Source organism: Amblyraja radiata, chromosome 22 (assembly GCF_010909765.2).
Source record: "Amblyraja radiata isolate CabotCenter1 chromosome 22, sAmbRad1.1.pri, whole genome shotgun sequence".
In the NCBI taxonomy this organism is placed as follows: Eukaryota; Metazoa; Chordata; class Chondrichthyes; order Rajiformes; family Rajidae; genus Amblyraja; species Amblyraja radiata.
The window spans coordinates 23,840,728-23,862,225 of NC_045977.1; the positions used below are offsets into that span (position 1 = coordinate 23,840,728).

At 47.2% G+C, this 21,498-nt stretch overlaps 1 protein-coding gene across 1 annotated transcript; it reads right to left on the bottom strand.

Moving 5' to 3' along the window:
* Positions 1-1,555: 1,555 nt before the first annotated feature.
* tedc2 (tubulin epsilon and delta complex 2) lies at positions 1,556-13,234 on the bottom strand. The gene is made up of 10 exons (XM_033040724.1): positions 13,162-13,234; positions 12,898-12,996; positions 11,980-12,056; positions 10,217-10,943; positions 9,371-9,424; positions 8,892-8,970; positions 8,477-8,597; positions 5,566-5,667; positions 3,599-3,774; positions 1,556-2,279 (listed from the first exon to the last, which is right to left on the bottom strand). Exons 1-10 carry the CDS (start codon positions 13,185-13,187, stop codon positions 2,133-2,135), a joined length of 1,608 nt encoding a protein of 535 aa, XP_032896615.1. The 5' UTR covers positions 13,188-13,234; the 3' UTR covers positions 1,556-2,132.
* Between the last annotated feature and the right edge of the window lie 8,264 nt (positions 13,235-21,498).

Sequence of the window (21,498 nt, forward strand, 5' to 3'; positions counted from 1 at the left end):
CCGCAGAGACGTCAGAGCCGTGCAGACCCTTCGGCCCCTCGCGTCCCTGCCGTGCAGGCACTTCGTCCCAGCCAAAGATCCTACAGCGGAACCGCTATAGGATCTTTGATCCCACCCAGTCCATGCTGATCACGGCGGCATACTGAACTCGTCCCATTTGCCTGCATTTAGCCAATATCCCTCTAAACCCTTGCTATCCAAATATATCTGTCCAAATATATTTAAAAAGTCATAATTGTATCTACTGCTATAGATTCATCGGGCACCTCATTCCAGATACGGACTAATCAGAATGGAAAAAGTTGCCCTCTAGGTCGTTTAAATCTCTTTTCTCTCACCCTTAAGCCTATCCCCTCGCACAAAGACTGTGAGCACACTTTATCCATGCCCTCTCGTGATCATGTAGATCTCAATAAGGCGCCCCTCAACCCCCAACACTTAAAAGGAAAAAATCCCAGCCTATCCAACCCCTCCCCAAATCCAGGTAACATCCTGTAAATCACTTCCTCACTCTTTCAAACTTAACATCCTTACTGTAGCTGGGCGACAAGAACACAGTACTCCAAGTGTTGTCTCATCAACGACTTGCATAGCTGCATTATGTCCCAACTTTTGTACTCAATACTCTTTCCAATGATGGCAAATATGCTAACGCATCTTCGCATGCACTGCACACCTGACTCACCATGATCCTGTGCACCCAGATCTCTCAGTTCTCCAGGGCTCTACCATTTACCGTGCAAGTCCTGCCCCAGTTTGACTTGCCAAAGAGCAACATCTCGCACTTGTTGTTAAATCCCAATGCCTTCTTTGGCTCATCTTACCAACTTCTAGATACAATACAATTTGGCCCACTGAGTCCACGCCGACCAGCAATTCCTGCACATTAACACTATCCTACACATTAGGCACAATTTACAATGTTACCGAAGCGAATTAACCTACAAACCTGTATGTCATTGGACTGCGGAAACCGGAGCACCCGGAGAAAACCGATACACGTCACGGGGAGAATGTACAAAGTGCGTACAGACAGCACCTGTAGTCAGGATTGAACCCGGATCCCCGACGCTGTAAAATAGTAACTCTAACGCGGCACCATCGTGCCGCCCCTTAATTACATCTTTGAAAGCAAGGTGACCAAAATTAAACACAATTCTCCAAGAGCATCCACTCTTAACGACTTGTATACTGTAACATAATGTCCCAACCTCTATACTCATGACCGTAACTGAAGGTTAGCGTGCCAAAAGTTTTCTTCACCACCATGTCCATCTGTGATGCCACTTTCAGGGAACTATGTACTTGTACTCCAGGACCTTTCTGCACTATACCACCCTTATGACTATTACTTGTGCTGCTATTATTTTGAACTTTAATGGGTCTCCTAACCATTCTCGTTGCAAGGCCAACCTCAGCCCCCCATACAACCATCTTCCCTAAGACCATGGTGGTAAATCTGCCCAAAATGTGGTGCCTAGAAATGGGCATTTAAACATGCAGTCTATGCGCACACACACACATCAAGGAAACATGTTTGATTTACGAAAAACAGTTAGCTGTACAAAACTAGATTCTGTATTTTCATGTACAGACAGTGAGTAGTCACGATACAATGGATATTGTTGAGGACATTTTTGCAAATCATTTTAATTTATGCTAGTGCAGTCCTGGGGATCACCGTGCCAATTTTAAACCTGGAGCCAGGAATAGAAGGGGTGAGGGGCAGGAGGGCAAACTGTACAACGAATGCACTGACATTGCCTACACTCCCATCATGCATGGGCAATGCGGTGGGTGGTGAGTGACTGTGTGGGGAAGCTGGTCCTTCTCCACGCCAGGGTTTGGCACAAGCTACAGGCATAACCTTGTCTGGATCGGGATGGTCGGGATCGCCATGGCAGGAAAGACATCAACTGAACCGTAAACAGCTCCCCTTCCCGCAGACGCTGCTTGCACTGTTGCATGCTTCCAGCATTCTCCTTTTCAGTTGCACATGTCCAGCATCTGCGTTTCTTTGCTTTTACGTTCTTACTCCAGCTGCTGCTGGTTGCACCTAGGTGCTGGATCCACGGGTCAGGGTCCGCCAGCTGGGGTCTGGGTCCGGGGTCTGTGTCTGGGTCCAAGAGCCGTCAGTCAGGTATATTGTCCAAGACTAATGCGGGGAATCGCTCCCCTCCCTCACACAGCAGGGAATACACCGCTCTGTAAAGGTGGAGCAGGGACTGGTCTGCAGACTGGGGGGAGAGCAGCAGGGGAAGCAGTTCCTCGGCCATAGCCTGTGATGGAAGAGAAAGCAGAGTCAGGGAGATTCAGGCCTGCACACACACTGTAGGATCTGCAGTGATAGTCTGTGACTGACATGTGTACATGAGAATAATCTCTTGAGAAGCATGAAATCCGCCCGATTCCGACAGAATTCTTGCTCGAGAGCCCTCTGTTTCCTATATCTTACCTGTGCTTCCTTTTTGTTTTTGACTGTTACAAAATCTCCTGAGAGTGGGAATAGTTGGAGTGGTGCACACGGAGCCAGAATAGACAGCAAGGCTATTGTAGAATGATGCTGTGATACCAGCCCTGACTAATCACCCCATCCAGCTGCAGATAGTTTTTTATTGTTTAAAAGATATAGGACACTTCGGCCCACCAAGCCCATCTATCGATCACACATTCATATTAGTTCTATGTTATCCCATTGTCTCATCCACTCCCCACACACTAGGGGCAAACCCGCATTTCTTTGGAACATGGGATAACTTGGAGCACCTGGAGAAAAGCCACATGGTCACAGGGAGATCGTACAAATTCCACACAGACAGCACCTAAGGTCAGGATCGAACCAAGGTCTCTGTCGCTGTGAGGCAGAAGCTCTACCAGTTGTACCACTGTGCCACCCCACATTTTTACTGACATATCCCAGCAGGTACTGAAATAGGATTTCATTTTCCAACGATGTTCATCTGTTTAAGTTTCACCTAAACTGTGAAAATAAATGGAGAAAAAAAGCGCAATGACTAGTTCCAGGACCCGACAGTGATCAGTAGCACCAACACTGCAGGGCAGCAAGGCCACCCAGAGATGGAGCGTGGCTCGGCTGGTCACCATCAATCTCAAAAAGAATACTCTGAACTCACACTGCTGGCAGAGGCACCAGCCCTCAGGCTCAGAACTCGGGTAAAGCTTTCCCTACGTTAAGGTAGACATGGGAGAGCTTAGGTCATTAATTTAAGTTAGGGTATTAAGAGCAGAAACATATTAACTGATCGTGTCCTTGTTACTTGTGGAACCTTGCTGTGTTTGTCAACTCCATTTCAAAAGTCGTTTTTATATCAGAAGTATATTTCTGAGGTGCTTATTTGTAAGATCAATTAAAGTCTGTCCCCTTTCAACACCTGCCCAATGATCCAAAGACTTCACTACTGGGAGTGCGTACCCTCAAAGTGGTACGTGGGCACAGCCATAGGTGGAAACAAGACTACCGCCCCCAGCCCCCTAGCTTCCCCCCTCTGTTCCCTGTGCTCCCCTGGAATTGCACCCATTTCTTGAAACACGTTACTACTGCTTGACTGCTAATGACGGACATGGGACTGGGCCTCACCCTTTGGATGTGGATCTGCTGCTGGAGAGTCTGTACTTGAAACCGAAGGGTCTCCATCTGCTTCAGCTCCTGCAGGCTGGAATAGAGTAGGAGGGGTGCACCCTCACTCCCAACACATCTGCACGTGGTTAGGGCCGGTCTCCAACCGCCGCCAAGGCTCCTCCAACGTGTAGCAGCTGTGTGCCAGGAAAATACAAGATGGCAGTGTCCCAGACAACAACAAACACAATGTGGGAAGTCATCACTCAAATCATCATGTTTCATACAGAAATAAAAGCAGAACAGACCTCAGCGGGTCAGGCAGCCGGGGCGGAAAGAGAAAGAGTCTCAGCTTCAGATCCAAGACCCTTTGTTGGAACTGTCAGCAAAATTAGGCAATTCAGTTTTCAGTAGAGAAATGGCGGGGAAGGGATGGAAGAGTGAGAAGGGGATGTCTCGGTTAGGACCTATCTAGATAGGTTAATGGGGACAGGCACAAGCATATTACACCCCTTTGACAGTAGGATGTATTGTAAATAGCAAAGGTGTGGGACAAGAACAGAAAATGTCAACAGGCCGGTTCTGATACAGAGAGGTATTGAGGAAGATTGCCACATGCCTCGACAGAAGATGAGGTGTTGCTCAGAGTTTGCACTTGGATCACTGTCCATGTGTGGGCAGCTCGTTCCATCCTTGAGTAGTGTTCAGTTAGTGCGTCACCTCACATCTTATATTTACTTAGGAGGATGCTCTTCAGCTCATTGAGTCAATGCTTGCTCTCACAGCAATCCCTTCAGTCACTTACATCGCTGCAATCTCTCACTCACATACTGATACTCCCGCTATCTACCTGCAGGAGGAACAATTTGGTGCAGCTAATTAACCCACCTACATATCTTTGGGATGTGGAAGGAAACCGGAGCAAACTCGGGAAACCAAAGATCCACCAGGGGCGCCGGCCGGTGGCTGCTCCACCGGTTCGTTTTTTCATTCTTTTTGTTATTTTTAGTGTTGTTAAAAGTTTGTTTTAATGTTCTTCGGTTTGTTTTATGTGGGGGAGGGGATCGGGGGAAACTTTCTTTCAAGTTCTTACCTTGCCGGAGATGTGATTAATTTTCAGATCACATTCTCCGGCGCGCTCTGCGGATTTCCATCGATGGAGCTGGAAGCCTCCTCGGACTGACTTTGAGCTGATCGCCTCGATGCGGAGGGCCCGAATGCCGCCGGCTACGGGAGTCAAGATCGTCCCGTCAACGGGGGCTCGAGGCCCACAACCGAGGAAGAACTAAGGGAAGGGACTTGAACTTTATTTCGCCTTCCATCACAGTGAGGAATGTGTAGGAGTCACTGTGGTGGATGTTCATGCTAAATGTGTTTTTGAGTGATCTGTTGCTTTTAATTGACCTGGCAAATTAAATTCCTCGTATGTTGCAAAACATACTTGCCAAATTAAGTGCGATTCTGATTCTGATCATAGGGAGAAAGTACAAACTCCCCCAAACAGCCCTTGAGCTCAGGATCAAAGCTGGCTCTGGAGATATGAGACAACTGCACTCACCTCAGGGCCACTGTGCCCCAATATGAGCAGCTCCATCGGGAAATAAACTTGTGTTTACTGTTTCTGATCAAACTTGCAACAAATGAAAGATGAACAGAGTTCATGGGCATGACTGAATTCCCACCAGGCAGAAGATGCCTGCAGCCCGCAGCAGCTGGAATCCCGAACGCTCACTGTATGTACAGTCTGGGGATGTCCATTATGTACATGAGCTGCAGCAAGGTTGTGCTCATTCCCAATGCCATCACTGGCTCATGCTGAGGTGGTGAAATTTCACTTGACGGATATACTGAATGTTCCTATACTTCTCTCTTGGAGAGAATTTGTGCAGGCAATGTGCAGGCGTGATTCAGCTTGCTAATTTAACCAGATCATCCATGAACCGTCAGCGCCCTGGCAGATGTGCAGTAGACATCACTGGTGCACTCACCATCCTTCAGCTGCAGAAGTTGGTGGTGGAGAATGGGCAAAGCTTCCTGGCATCTCTCCACAGTCTGCACTCTCTCACACTCCTGCTTCCAACCGACAGCATCTGCAAAACATACAAACCAATTCATATTTTCTTCGCACACTGTGCCCGGAGGCAGCAGCCATGGTTTATACGGTGGTTTTAGAACACAGTCCTCTGTGTAGCCCTCTGCAGTTCCAATGGGAATGATCTTTTGATGAAGTTGCAGAGACCAGGATTCATGCTCTGTTTCCCCAGTTAAAGAGGCAGCAGCAGATGAAAAGGATTGATTTATTTCCCCAAGCTGGAGTATGATGAACAATAAACATACAATACCTGTAGCAGTGGACTAGTGAGGAAGAATTAGTTAAGCCGCGTTTCGCAGTTCAGACATTTGTCCACGGGTGACACGTGCCTTCCATCAGCTGCCCTGCAGTTCGAAGCTTAGACTAGCTGACAATCTCTCATCATCTCCAACCAAACCAGAGAAACCAAAGAAATCCATCAAAGGCTTTGAGTAACCATTATACTTGCTCTTTCAAAGACAATTGGAATAAAATAGTGTATAAATCAAATTAATAAGCTTCTAAATGCTACACTTACTTTACATGATAATAAATGCAAATGCTACGTATCTCATATCAAGTGACCAAAAAAACCCCAATTCATAATTCTTCTAATACATCAGTCTTTCCTCCGGACCTCTAACTACTTTTGACACACTTTCTCTGTGCTTTGCTGAAGTCCTGCCCTCTAGAATTCAACAGGCCTTTGTCCAGATGACATCCCAAGCCATGGGCAACATTATACACAGACAATCAAAATAAAAAGATTGCAACTGTTGGAAATCTGAAATATAGTAGCAAACACAGCAGGATCTGTGGTCTGAGGAACAGTTAACGTTTCAGGTCCGCAACCTTTTGTGAAAGAGAGGTCAGCTAGTTTTAAGGTGACTTGGATAGGTTGGGTGAGTGGGCAAATGCATGGCAGATGCAGTATAATGTGGATAAATGTGAGGTTATCCACTTTGGTGGCAAAAACAGGAAAGTAGACTATTATCTGAATGGTGGCCGATTAGGAAAAGGGGAGATGCAACGAGACCTGGGTGTCATGGTACACCAGTCATTGAAAGTAGGAATGCAGGTGCAGCAGGCAGTGAAGAAAGCAAATGGTATGTTAGCATTCATAGCAAAAGGATTTGAGTATAAGAGCAGGGAGGTTCTACTGCAGTTGTACAGGGTCTTGGTGAGACCACACCTGGAGTATTGCGTACAGTTTTGGTCTCCCAATCTGAGGAAAGACATTCTTGCCATAGAGGGAGTACAGAGAAGGTTCATCAGACTGATTCCTGGGATGGCAGGACTTTCATATGAAGGAAGACTGGATAGACTCGGCTTGTACACGCTAAAATTCAGAAGATTGAGGGGGGATCTGATAGAAACTTACAAAATTCTTAAGGGGTTGGGCAGGCTAGATGCAGGAAGATTATTCCCGATGTTGGGGAAGTCCAGAACTAGGGGTCACAGTTTAAGGATAAGAGGGAAGTCTTTTAGGACCGAGATGAGAAAATCATTTTTTACACAGAGTGGTGAATCTGTGGAATTCTCTGCCACAGAAGGTAGTTGAGGCCAGTTAATTGGCTATATTTAAGGGGGAGTTAGATGTGGCCCTTGTGGCTAAAGGGATCAGGGGGTATGGAGAAAAGGCAGGGATGGGATACTGAGTTGGATGATCAGCCATGATCATATCGAATGGCGGTGCAGGCTCGAAGGGCCGAATGGCCTACTCCTGCACCTACGTACGCAGTTACCCCGAGGCACCGATGCAAACCTGATGAACAACCCTCGTTATTCACTGGGGCACGATGCAGTTTCCCGGTCTCAATATCGAACTCTCCCACTTTGAGACCCCTCTGTCTTTCTGTAGGAGTAGCTGTTTCTGCCATTTTCGTGTTCAATTAGTTTAGTCAAGCCTGCTGGTCATATTTGATAGTCTTACTATTAGTGATACCTCACACAGGCAAACCAACATAACGTGTCCCTAGCCATTACTCGAATTCCACATTAAGGCACTTTGTCTCACCCCAGAGATATTCCCTTTGCTCAACCCATCTTTTACGCAACTTCTCAGTTTTTCCTATTTTTATGTGATACAGAATGGAAACAGGCCCTTTGGCCACGCCGACCATCGATCACCCGTTTACACTACTTCGATATTATCTCACTTTCACTCCTTACACACTAGGACCAATTTACAGAAGTCCATTACCTAAAAATTTGCATGTCTTGAAATGCAAGGAAAAACCGGAGCACCGGAGCAAACCCACTTAGTCACAGGGAGAACGGGCAAACTCTACAGACAGCACCCAGGGTCAGGATGGAACACAGGTCTCTGGCGCTGTGAGGCAGCGGCTCTACATGCTGCACCACCGTGCTGCCCACTCTAATTGCCATGTTCAGGACCCATATCGCCCAACTAGGCGAAGCAGGATCACCACGGGAGCGTGTGCAGCTGGGAAGCGGCGCACCGCTGAAGCTCAGAGGAAACGCGGCGCGTGCGGGGCTGGGGCCACTTCGACTTCTACTGAGGCGCCCACCCAGCACCAGTCATCACCGGACCCACAAACAAAAACACTGAAGTCATTATCTTCTTCGACTGCAAAGGACAAAAACAACAATTACCACGTTAAAGCATTTGGTCTCATCCTATCAGAGATATTCTCTATGTCCAACTCATCCCTTCCCCATCTCTGTTTTTCTCTCTTTCCCAGTTCCAATTAAGGATCTTGAGCCTAAAAGATTAATCCCGTTTCTCCTTTCTCTGCTGCCTAAATTGCTGAACGTTTCCAGTATTTTGTTTCTATTAAAACATAGATAATCTGTAAAAGACGTACCCGGGGAATATAGCAGAGGGTCTGTGTCCAGGCACTGCTTGATACTCTTGTAGAGATCATAGATGTTGTCCAATTGTTGTTCAATCTCTGCATTGCTCACAGTTGGAAGCTGTGAATGAAACTGCACTGTAAACTTAGGAAAAATAGCTGGATGTGTTTAAACCTTTTCCCTCCTTCACTCTGGCAGAATACCAATTTAAACAATGTTAGGTTCCTAGTTCTACCGCATGGATACAGGCCCTTTGGCTTAACTTATCCATGCTAAGTCAGCTATCTATTCAAAGCAGGCATCTCTTTCAGCCAGCTCACTGCTTCAACTTTCTATTTTAAACACAAAGCAGTATCAGAAACAACAATCAACAGGTGCAACTACAGTGAGGAATGAGTGGAGTCAGTGCTCCAGGTGAAAGGATACTGCGGACTCAACCCTCTCCATGAAGCGAGCCCTTTCCTGAACGTCAGCGGCTTTGCTCTTTGAAACTTTTTCCCATAAGCTGGTGAACAAAGGAAATAGCTTAATCATACTCCACTGCAAAGTCATTGCCATGAAGTCAGGTTTCTCTCTGATTCAAGGCTAAGCAAAAAAGAACATCATGGAGAATGGCAGCAGTGCCACAATGTGGATCTGGAAGTGAGGTGCAGTAGGCAGACAGTGCTCCTCTGCCCTCCTTATACTCGTCCATTCACTCCCTCGCTCACTCATACGGGAAATAATGGGTGCAAAGTGAACCCCAGCTCTCGCTACGAGAGGTAACATTGTCAGAGACTCAGAAAGGAGGAAATATTTGAGAATAACACAAACAAGAACTACTGAAGAGTCTCAGGGGTCGAGGCAGGAGGGTCGCATGTGCCGGGCTCCCTGCTGGTGAATCCTGTCGCTGAGGCCGTGCTCACCATGAGTTTCTGCTGCGCTGCTTTCTCCATGCCAGTGGAAGCTGCAGTGATGACCTGTGAAAGTTCAAGCATGAGTTACTCTTCGGATTGTTGGCATCATTGTACCAAATATGTTGGTTTCTCAAACTAGAAATAACTCGAGCTCAGCTTCCCATTTCCGATTGGCACAATATTCCTGGCACCTGCCACCTTTCCCTCAGTTAGCCCCAAAATGGGTCCACACCTCCAGTTTAGAAAAATGACGGTTGATCTCAGTGAAATGTACCAACATGGGTTAAATACCTCCAGCAACCATTTTCCGATCAGGCTCAGAGTCACTCAGCCTGGTTGCCTCAGCCTGAATCAATACACCTTCCCATTCTCATCCTCTGCTCAGGCACCCCCTAGTGCAACCCGAGGGTCTCCCGTTACACAAATGGCTCATTCTGAAACTCCATGGAAATTGCTCAAACTCTGGAAAGATGTACAATGCAGGAAAAAAAAATCAAATACTCCTGCTCCATGCTTGCCATCAAATAATGCAGGAGGTCAGAGATCGAGTTGGCAACAGGAGTGGGCCACTGGGCCCCATTTTGCCTGCTCTATCATTCTTGCACTTTTTCTAATTACCCCGTATGTTTCTGGACTCATTCTTGTTTGTTCTTTTTAGAAATTTAAAGTACAATTTATTTTTTGTTTTGACTATTATCCTGTGATAAATTAATTTCTTCTCATCTCTATCCTGTGAATGTGGCTCCTGGCAATCAACTCCACAGCCAGTGAAAACATCACCTCCATCAAGCCCCATGATAATTTTGTCTGTTTCACTTGCATTTCTTAAGTGAAGATGAATTTAAAACCTCTTACCCGCTGGCCTGAAGCATGAATGGTTTGGGCGGCCCCACATGAGAGGAGTTACTCTGCGACATGTCTCCTTCCCAAGTGCCTGCCTGCACTGACTCTTTGATACTTTCCACAAACCGCCGGCTAACAGAAGTGAACGGTGGAGTGAGATCTGTGTTGGGATCTGCAGCGGTTGGTGCTTTGTGCCCGCTGAACGCCCTATGGGTGGATGTTAAAGTGTGGAGTCTGCCACATTGCGTTCTGCTTACTGCCCCTCTGACAGAGTCAGTGTGATCAGGAAGGCATGCGATCGCACTTCCACCTGCTCTTGACCTCCTGTGGATCACTCCTCGAGACAGACGGCCTTTGGTTGGTGACGGTAATCTCTTCCTCCCCACCAGCTCGGTTTTGTAGGGAGCTTTTAAGTCAGCAGCTAGTGGCCTCCGGGAGGAGACGGGACGTGTGGCGGTCCTCTTCCTTCTAAGCTCATCTGATGAACGGTTCCTTAATGCCACCTCCTGAGCACCGACGCCTTCACTGGCCAATTTGTCTGAGCATTTCTCATCGCTCCCGGCTGCTGCCGATTGTTTGGCAGAGCCACGGCTGCTCTCAGGCACAGTGCTGCTGCCCTCAGTGGTGCCAGGTTGGACCAGCTCTGCCTCCAGCACGTTACAATGTGTTTGCCGGATTTGCAGGGCTTTGGCCAGGGCTCTGTTTAACACCTCCAGCTCCTCGCCGACACAACCCTGTTCTGCAACAGAAGGAGAAACGAGACTGAGTCGAGTGCTGTTCCCAGACTCTTGCTTTGTTTACTCTCCAGCTGTCCTGGTGATCCACGCAATATTCAACGGGACCATGGGCTTTTGTGCTGTGGAGTATTCCTCCTATGCCCTGGGTCTGGAATGAAAAGCGAGCCAATGCCGGGAGGGGACTTGTGCATGGTAAGAAGAATTTGTGCAGGGTCAGACACAACAACTGAAGAACCTCCCCTTATTCCAACATACCCATATTCAGCACGGTTATGGCGTAATTGAGACTGTAAGGAGAGCATGGATTGTTTTTTTCTGGAGCTTTGGAGGCTGAAGAGAGACTTGATAGAAATATATAACATTATGAGAGGTATAGATAAAGTAGGCACACAAAATCTTATTTCCAGTCTGGAAATGTCAAAGACCAAAGGCCTCAGCTTTAAGATGAGAGGGGTAAAGTTTAAAAGAGATGTGCAGGGCAAGTTTATTTTGACAGAGTGGTGTAATGAGCTGCCATGGGTGGCTTGGAGGCAGAAATTATAGTGGCGTTTAAGAGGCTTTCGGATAAGCACAAGGATATGCAGGGAATGGGGGGGGGGGGGGATATGGATCATGTGCAGGCAGAGATTAGTTTAACGGCATTATGTTCAGCACGGACATTATAACAACATTATGTTCAGCACTGACATTCTCTTGAATCTTATAGGCAAAGGGCCTGTTCCAGTGTTGTGCTGTTCGATGTTCAGACTTGAAGGGGAAGTGAAGGCAATCATATGCAGATGCCAATGAGCAAAGGTTAATTCACTATGAGCATTGTGTTCATGCTTCAATTTACTAAAAGATTGAGAGGATATTAGGAGGGGCAATGATGGAGTAGCTCATTATTTGGATCTTGAGTTCTAGAAAGCTAAGGAACAGGATAAGCTGTGAATAACAACTACCGTAGACATATAAGAAAGGCAGGGTGGTGGTGAAGGTTGCAACCAGAATGCCTTATGCCAGAGTTTTTAAACTTGCTGAAATATACTGCTTCCCTACCAGAGATGTGAGATGAATCTTCAGTCGTGCTGGCAGTGACTCCATCCTTTCCCAAGGTCTCTGCAGCATGTGCCCTCCTGAGAACAAACATCAATAATTCCTTAGTGACAAGATGCCAGTCTAACAAACAATCAGTTCCTTTAAAGTTGTGGAATTAAATATTATATCCATCACGTTTGAGGGGTGTGCATTGTAGCATTTCATCAGGGTGACTACCCGAATGGAAGGAATGTAACAGAACATAGATAGGGGATAATGTAATAAAAAACTGCAGATGCTAGTTAATACCAAAGATAGACACAAAATGCTGGCGTAACTCAGCGGGTCAGCAGTCTGAAGAAAATGGATAGATGACGTTTTGTGTCGGGTCCCTTTGTCAGACTCTATCTATCTATAGATAAGGTATAGGTTGGCATAGATAGGGTAGAAAGTCAGAACCTTTTTCCACAGGGTGGAAATGTCCAACTATAACTGTAAGGTGAGGAATGGAAAGTTTAATAGAGATGTGCTATGTAAGTTTTTTTACACAGAGTCATGTGTGCCTGGAATGCATTGTCAGGGGTGGTGGTGGATGCAAATATGACAACGGTGTTTCGGAGACTTTAAGAAGGAAGTGCAAGGAACAGATTTGATCTGTAACTTCATTGGCATCATGTTTGGCACAAACATTGTGGGCTGAAGAACCTATACTGTACTATTCCACATTCTATGTTAAAGGAAAGCAGGACAAGAATTGGCCATCAGCCACAGGTAGGGAGGGTAGGAGGCAGGTGAAGGGAAGAGGAGAGCAGGTAAGACTGAGTTGGCTGGAGGAAGGATGAGAGTCTGTGTGGCTCTGCTTTTGCTTGTGATGTAGGGTTAATAGCAAGAGTAGACTGAGGGGGAAGGAAGGTTCCTACAAGCTAAAGGCGGGCGTACCAGGGTTTGAGCAGCCTGCGGTGAAGCTTCAACTCCTCGTCCAACTGCCGCTCCTCCTCGCCAAACCGCTCAGCAACCTCAGCCAGGAGCCAGCGCAGCCTGTGGATCAAACAACGTTAGGAGGGCAGATGAGGGAGCGTCGGGGGAGGATAAGGAAGCATCGGGGGAGAAAGCGCACTGGCAGGGTGAAGGAGCGCCACTGGTGTGAGGAAGCGCCGCCACCTCATTACCAAAGATCCTATAGCAAGGGTCTTTGCTCATTACCTCCGAGCCCGGGCGGCGGGCATCATGGCGGCAGTCTATCTCCCGCCGTGCACGGCGGCGGTTGCTAAGCGACGGTCCCACGGTGGGGCGGCGCGGCGTCCAGGGGCTGGGACTGGCTTTGGGGGCGGGGCATACACTGGGGGGCGGGGTCTTGCTCTGGGGGCGGAACATACACGGAGGGGGGCGGGGCACACACTGGGGACTGGGTCTGGCTCTGGGGGCGGGACATACACGGGGGGAGGGGGGCGGGGCATACACTGGGGGCGGGGTCTGGCTCTGGGGGCGGGACATACACGCGGGGGGGCATACACTGGGGACTGGGTCTGGCTCTGAGGGCGGGTCGACGCGGCGGCGGTCGAGGCCGGTATCTGATGGGCGCGGCCATGGACCGGGCGCGCCACCATGCGGGCAGTTCCCGCGTAGAAGTGCTTGAACCTGACCCAAAGGCCATCCAGGATTTCCCCGGAAACCGCAGGCAGCCAATAGGTGTAGGAGCAGGCCATTCGGCCGTTCGAGCCAGCACCGCCATTCACTGTGATCATCCAAATTCGGTACCCCGTTCCTGCCATCTCACCATATCCCCTGACTCCGCTATCATTAAGAGAGCTCTATCTAACTCTCTCTTGAAAGCATCCAGTGAAATGGCCTCCACTGCCTTCTGAGGCAGAGAATTCCACAGATTCACAACTCTCTGGGTGAAAAAGTGTTTCCTCATCCCCTTCTAAATGGCCTACCCCTTATTAGAAACATAGAAAATAGGTGCAGGAGTAGGCCATTCGGTCCTTCGAGCCTGCACCTCCATTCAATATGACCATGGCTGATCATCCAACTCAGTATCCTGTACCTGTAGGTACACAAAATTGCTGGGGGAACTCAGCGGGTGCAGCAGCATCTATGGAGCGAAGGAAATAGGCGACGTTTCGGGCCGAAACCCTTCTTCAGACTGATAGGGGGTGGGGAAAGAAAGAAGGACAAAGGGAGGAGGAGGAGGAGCCCGAGGGCGGGCGGATGGGAGGAGACAGCTAGAGGGTGAAGGAAGGGGAGGGGGGGAGGGGACAGCACGGGCTAGCCAAATCCCTTTTGAACATCCTGTACCTGTACCTGCCTTCTCCCTTTAGCCACAAGGGCCACATCTAACTCCCTCTTAAATATAGCCAATGAACTGGCCTCAACTACCTTCTTTTTATTCTTATTCTTAAACTCTGGCCCCTGGTTCTGCTCCCCCAACATCGGGAACATGTTTCCTGCCTCTAGCTTGTCCAATCCCTTAATAATCTTATGTTTCAATAAGATACCCTCTCATCCTTCTAAATTCCAGAGTATACAAACCCAGCCGCTCCATTCTATCAACATATGACAGTCCCGCCATCCCGGGAATTAACTTTGTGAACCTACGCTGCGCTCCCTCAATACCAAGAATGCCCTTCTTCACATTTGGAGACCAAAACTGCGCACAATACTTCAGGTGTACTCTCACTAAGGCCTATACAACTGCAGAAGGACCTCTTTGTTCCTATACACAACTCCTCTTGTTAGGAAGGCCAACATGCCATGAGCTTTCTTCACTGCCTGCTGTACCTGCATGCTTACTTTCAGTGACTGATGAACAAGGACCCCCAGATCTCTTTGTACTTCCCCTTTTCCCAACTTGACACCATTCAGATAATAATCTGCTTTCCTGTTTTTGCCACCAAAGTGGATAACTCACATTTATCCACATTAAACTGCATCTGCCATGCATCTGCCCACTCACCCAACCTGTCCAAGTCACCCTGCATCCTCATAGCATCCTCATCACGGTTCACACTACCACCCAGCTTTGTGTCATCTGCAAATTTGCTAATGTTACTTTGAATCCCTTCATCTAAATCATCGATGTATATTGTAAATAGCTGCGATCCCAGCAACGACACTTGCGATACCCCACTTGTCATTGCCTGCCATTCTGAAAGGGACCCGTTAATCTCTACTCTTTGTTACCTGTCTGCCAACCAATTTTCTATCCATGTCAGTACCCTACCCCCAATACCATGTGCTCTAATTTTGCCCACTCATCTCCTATGTGGGACCTTATCAAATGCTTTCTGAAAGTCCAGGTACACTACATCCACTGACTCTCCCTTATCCATTTTCTTAGTTACATCCTCAAAAAACTCCAGAAGATTAGTCAAGCATGATTTCGTAAATTCATGCTGACTCAGACCGATCCTGTTACTGCTATCCAAATGAGCCGCTATTTCATCTTTTATAATTGACTCCAACATCTTCCCCATCACCAATGTCAGACTAACTGGTCTATCATTCCCTGTTTTCTCTCTCTCGCCTATCTTAAAAAGTGGGATAACATTAGCTACCCTCCAATCCACAGGAACTGATCCTGAATCTATAGAACATTGGAAAATGATCACCAATGCATCCACGATTTCTATAGCCACTTCCTTACGTACCCTGGGATGCAGACCATCAGGCCCTGGGGATTTATCAATCTTCAGTCCCATCAGTCTACCCAACACCATTTCCTGCCATTCCCGTGGAGCCACGCTACCCAGCTTGGGCCTTCTTGGCATGACCTTCAAGACCTGGGCTGTGATGTGCAGGGTGGCAGAGGGGTGATGCGACCCCAAACCTGGGCGACCAAGACCAGGTCAGTTTCAGAGTTGGCAGCCAGGACTCAGGACTGAGAACTTACTTCAGCCAGAGAACGGAGAATCCTTGGGATTCTTGTGGAGGTTCAGTCCCAGAGTTTGTTTAAGGGATTCCACATGGAAGTGGCACAGATGTAGAAGATCAGCCATGATCCTAGTGTTAGCGTGCACGCAAAGGGACTAATTCACCTTGTTTCAGTTCTTCTTGATTCTAAACTTGGTGTTCTCCTAAAAGGAACATGCTTGCCCTGTTTGAACCTATTCGCTCAGGACCTCAACAAAGGAAGATGTCAACATGGAGCTAAGGAGCTATTATGAAAAGGCTTTCTCAAGGAACTTGTTTTTTTGTCAGATAAATCAGAGCCAGAGAGGTTCAGGGGAAGAATTCCAGGGCTCAGGATCCTGGCAGCATAAAGACAGCTGGCAATGATGAATTGTTACATCCTTCCTGAAGTTCAAAAACTTGTCTATGCAGAATCCCAGTCATGAATCCACAATCTCGTTGCGCACATCTGGGAAGGAAGGATCTTCCAGGGTTCTCTTGGAGATGCTGTAATTGAAGGAGAGAAACCCAACATTGCAAGCATTCCTACTGTCTGCCATGAGGAAGGTCAGTACCTGAGTCCCCGTCATCTGCTCCTCCTGGCAGCCAAAGAGCTTCTCATTGCGCCAACTCCAGGAGAAATACAGGGAGCAGCAACAATCACTACACATGGCCATTTCCCTTCTCACCATAGTCTTTTGAGTCCTCATTGAGGAACTGCGGAACCATCACCTCAGATACACCTGCCCATAGATACTCATCTCTATCTTATGTTGGCTCCATTAAGACAGGGAAGCCCAGATACTAACCAAGGCGTCTATAGAGACAATATGAGTGAAGATTGGTGTCTAACAATGCTGTGCCGTCAATCTTTGAAAAATGGTGTAGCTCATCTCCAAAACCCGTCCTCTGGTCTGAGAGCTAATCTACAAGAATAATGGGACAGTGTTCGGCCTCAGTATTATCCAAAGTCGTTTTTGAACTGTCAGTTATCGCTTGCTCATGCTCATTGGTTGAATTACAAACCCTCATTGACAGTTACTTCGAAGCATATGTGAGTATGGGGCTAACACTCAATGTCCAAGAGATAACGGTCCTCCACCCCCCTGCCCCGCGATGCGGTGAGGCCCTGGAAATCATGGCCAATTGTCATGTCTCAATGTCTGGGTGAAGGCCGACAGCATAGATGAAATTCATCACCACCCTCACACGCCTGCGGGCCTGGAAAGCTTACACCACCCAGAATCACAAACTATAGTGTTACTAACAGGAAACGGTGGGACGAACGTCAATGTGACCACAGGGATTGAGATCTGGACCTGCTGATGCTGGAAATACTGAGGGTAAGTGTTTACATTTGCAAATTCTCTGTGCGAAGAATGTTGCAGGTGGAACCTCGGGTTTCTGCCACGATGAGAGGATGTCAAAGAGACTGGTGCTGGGGGCCGAACCTTAAATGATTTACAAGTGCAAGGTGTTGCCAGGGCATGGCTGGCATTGTAAGACGATAAGGTCCTGGAGAGTATTGTAGAACAGAGACCTAGGGGTGCACAATTTCTTAAATGTGCTGACATTTATTTTTCAACCGGATGTGTAGGAATGAGTGCATGGCAGTCGGTCTCATTGTGTCATGTATGTGCTGTCATAATGTTTAGGTTAATGTTTATTATTCCATGTGTGCCGAAATACAGTGGAAGGCTTTGTTCTGCATACTATCCAATTAAATCATTTAATACTATACATAAATGCAATCATGTCAATCTGAAGCACAATAGGTAGAGCGAAGGGGAACATGTATATAGTTAGTGCAGAATATAGTTCTCAGCATTGTAGAGCATAAGTTCCATTGACAAAGTCCAATGTCCACAATGGGGTAGAGGTGAATTCGACAGTGCCCTAGCTTATGGAAGGGCCATTCAGAAGCCTGATTACAGAGGGGAATAAGCCGTTCCTGAGTCTGGTGGTGCGAAGTGTCAAGCTTCTGTACCTTCTACCAGACAGGAGCAGACGAAGAAGGAATGATTGGGGCGGACCATTTTCTTGATAGAATCATGGAGTCGTACAGCACTGAACCAGGCCCTCTGATCACAATACGTCCATGAACATCATGGCAGCTATCTTTGCTCATCTCATTTGCTTACGTTAGGCCCATCTATCTACTCCTTTCCTATCCAAGCACTTGTCCACCTTTTAAACAATAGTAACTGCTTGCACAACCTGCTCTGGCAGCTTGTTCCAGATATTCTTCACCCCCTGTGTAAATACCTCCCCATTAGATTCCTTTACATTTCCACACACACCTAAAATCAATGCTATTTATTTCTAGGCTCTCCTTCCCTGGGAAATTGATTCTGGCTTTCTATCCTATATATATACCTCTCATAACTTTGTAAATCTTTACAAGCTCCCACTTTGGCCTCCCACGCTCCAGTGAGAATAAATCCAACCTATCAATTTTCTTGGAGGTTGGTAAGTGAATGGGGAAATGACATTCAGCCGTTAGCTCAAGTTGGGTGTGCAGACAGAGTACAGGTATCTTGTATACACCTGGTCTCGCCAATGTTGAGGAGGCCACATCAAGGGCACTGGATGCACTGGATGAGGTTGGAAGACGTACAGGTGAATGGACGTGGATGTTTCAGGTTGGGACCAGTCTGAAGAAGGCTCCCGACCCGAAACGTTGTCTGTCCATTCCCTCCATAAATGCTGCCTGACCCGTTGAGTTCCTCCAGCACTGTGTGTTTTGCTCACCATTCTGGAGCCACTGAAATGCCTGGCTGTGCCTCTGACTCTGGTCCCCTCTCACTACCATTCACTTACACTTTGACCAACCCTGTTGCATAACATCTCAAACTAATTGATTCCCATTGTCACACAAACCCCCCCTTTAGTGTCTGCTGGTTTGTGCTTGGTGTTACCAGTGTAGAGCAGGCCACATCATGACCTCATCAATGGAGGAGGTGCAGGTGAATGTGTTGGTACAGGTGGGTCTGGCTGGGTCAATGAGAGTAGGGATGAGCCCCCTGTAAAGCAGATTGTATCTCTACTGGTGAGATAAGCTCACTCATTGGAACTGGCAAAGCCTGCTGCTACGCATGGTGAACCCACGGTTTCTGTGGATAAGGCTGCCAGACAGCAGCATTTATTACACAGCAGCTTTATACAGCTCAGTGGTAATCCATCTCTGAAATAATTGCCGCCTCTCACTGGCGTGTCGCTCACAATTTAGCTGGACTTCACCACCATGGCTCATTCCAGCAGTAAAGATCATAAGTGTTTCACACCTGGATCGACCCTGCAACTGGACTGACACCTCACCTCAACACCTCCGAGCTCCGATACACCAGTACAACCCTATTACTTTTATTTTGTAAGAGATCCCTGGAATGTTAATTTGACTTAATTTGCTATTCCAGTGTGTGATAAACCTGCAGAGAACAACACAAGCAAACCACATAACACACGGAGCAAATTATTCCCAGCAATGAGCGATTGAAGGCAAATAATGACCAGTGAGCAAGCCCCTTGTGTACACTTCAATAAGATAGATTCAAGATTCAAGATTCAATGTAATTGTCACATGTACCAATTCAGGTACAGTGAAATTTGAGTTTCATATATATATGGAGACATAGGGGATTGCAGATGCTGTAATCTTGCATGGGCTTTTTCAACTATGAATGTTCCTGTCATCCAGTGCCCAGAATCCAAATTGCCTTTTCTCTCTCCTTACAAGTGCTCTTCCAGTTTATGATGCCCCAGGTTACTAGATGGGTCCACAAGGTACTGCCTGTGCTGGAATCTTGAGCAAAACACAAAGTGCTGGAGGAACTCAGCGGCTCAGGAGCTTTTGTGGAGGGAAATGGACAGGGGAGAATCAGTCTAAAGAAGGGTCTTGACCTGAAACGTTACATGTCCATTCCTTCCCCAGCTGCTGCCTGTCCCACTGAGTTCTGCCTGCACTTTTTGTTTGCTTAAAATTTAAGGAACAAATACAGAAACATCCGGAGGCTGATGAAATGCCTGAGGAGTTTGGCATTGAATGACTTCAAGAGAGCATCAAAAGTTTTATTGTCATGTGTCCCAGATAGGACAATGAAATTCTTGCTTGCTGCAGCACAACAGAATATGAAAACGTAATACAGAACAGGAGAGAAATGTTCAGTGCATCTATATACCAAAGACTATATATATATATATATATATATATATATATATATATATATATACACAATAAATAAACAGATAAAGTGCAATAGTAATAATAGACTGTTATTGTTCAGAGCTTATTTTAAAATGATGAGAGGGATAGACAGAGTTGACATGGATAAGCTTTTCCCACTGAGAGTAGGGAAGATTCAAACAAGGGGACATGACTTGAGAATTAAGGGACAGAAGTTTAGGGGTAACATGAGGGGGAACTTCTTTACTCAGAGAGTGGTGGCTGTGTGGAATGAGCTTCCAGTGAAGGTGGTGGAGGCAGGTTCGTTTTTATCATTTAAAAATAAATTGGATAGTTATATGGACGGGAAAGGAATGGAGGGTTATGGTCTGAGCGCAGGTATATGGGACTAGGGGAGAATACGTGTTCGGCACGGACTAGAAGGGTCGAGATGGCCTGTTTCCGTGCTGTAATTGTTATAGGGTTATATGGTTATTTGATGTCGTGTTTAATAGCCTGATGGCTGTGGGGAAGAAGCTGTTCCTGAACCTGGATGTTCCAGATTTCAAGCTCCTGTAGATTCTTCCCGATGGCAACGGAGAGATGAGTGTATGGCCAGGATGGTGTGGGTCTTTGATGATGTTGGCAGCCTATTTGAGGCAGCGACTGCGATAGATCCCTTCGATGGTGGGGAGGTCAGAGCCGATGATGGACTGGGCAGTGGTCACAACCTTCTGCATTTTTTTTCCGCTCCTGGACGTTCAAGTTGCCAAACCAAGCCACGATGCAACCGGTCAGCATGCTCTCTACTGTGCACCTGTAGAAGTTCGAGAGAGTCCTACTTGACATACCGACTCTCTGTAATCTTCTCAGGAAGTAGAGGCGCTGATGTGCCTTCTTTATAATCGCATCAGTGTGCTGAGACTAGGAAAAATCTTCGGAAATATGCACGCCCAGGAATTTGAAGTTTTTGACCCTTTCCACCATATAAATTGATATAAATGGGATTTTGGGTCCCTATCCTACCCCTTCCAAAGTCCACAATCAGTTCCTTGGCTTTGCTGGTGTTGAGTGCCAGGTTGTTGTGCTGGCACCATTTGCTCAATCGGTCGAGCTCACTTCTATACTCTGACTCATCACCATTAGTGATTCGTCCCACAACAGTGGTGTGGTCGGTGAGCTTGATGATGGAGTTCGCACTATGTCTGGCTGAACAGTCATGAGTATAGAGTGAGTACAGCACTGGGTTGAGCACGCAGCCTTGAGGTGCTCCCGTACTGATTGTTATCGAGGATGACACTTTTCCACCAACAAGGACAGACTGTGGTCTGTGGATGAGGAAGTCGAGGATCCAATTGCAGAGGGATGCGCAGAGACCCAGATCCGTGAGCTTCTGATGATAATTCAGACAGATGTACAAAACAGCAGCAGCACTGTGGCTGGAGAGCACCTGATGCTGATTGGGATGCTGAGGACAAGCAATGACC

What these genes read in the sequence shown, in the direction of transcription:
- tedc2 (XM_033040724.1), bottom strand. Translation starts at nt 13,187, where the DNA reads ATGATGCCCGCCGCCCGGGCTCGGAG. An exon ending in CGCAGGCTGCTCAAACCCTG is followed by an intron (nt 12,057 to 12,897) that starts GTACGCCCGCCT and finishes GTTTGTTCTCAG; the next exon opens with GAGGGCACATGCTGCAGAGA. An exon ending in TGGAGAGGGTTGAGTCCGCA is followed by an intron (nt 8,598 to 8,891) that starts GTATCCTTTCAC and finishes TTTACAGTGCAG; the next exon opens with TTTCATTCACAGCTTCCAAC.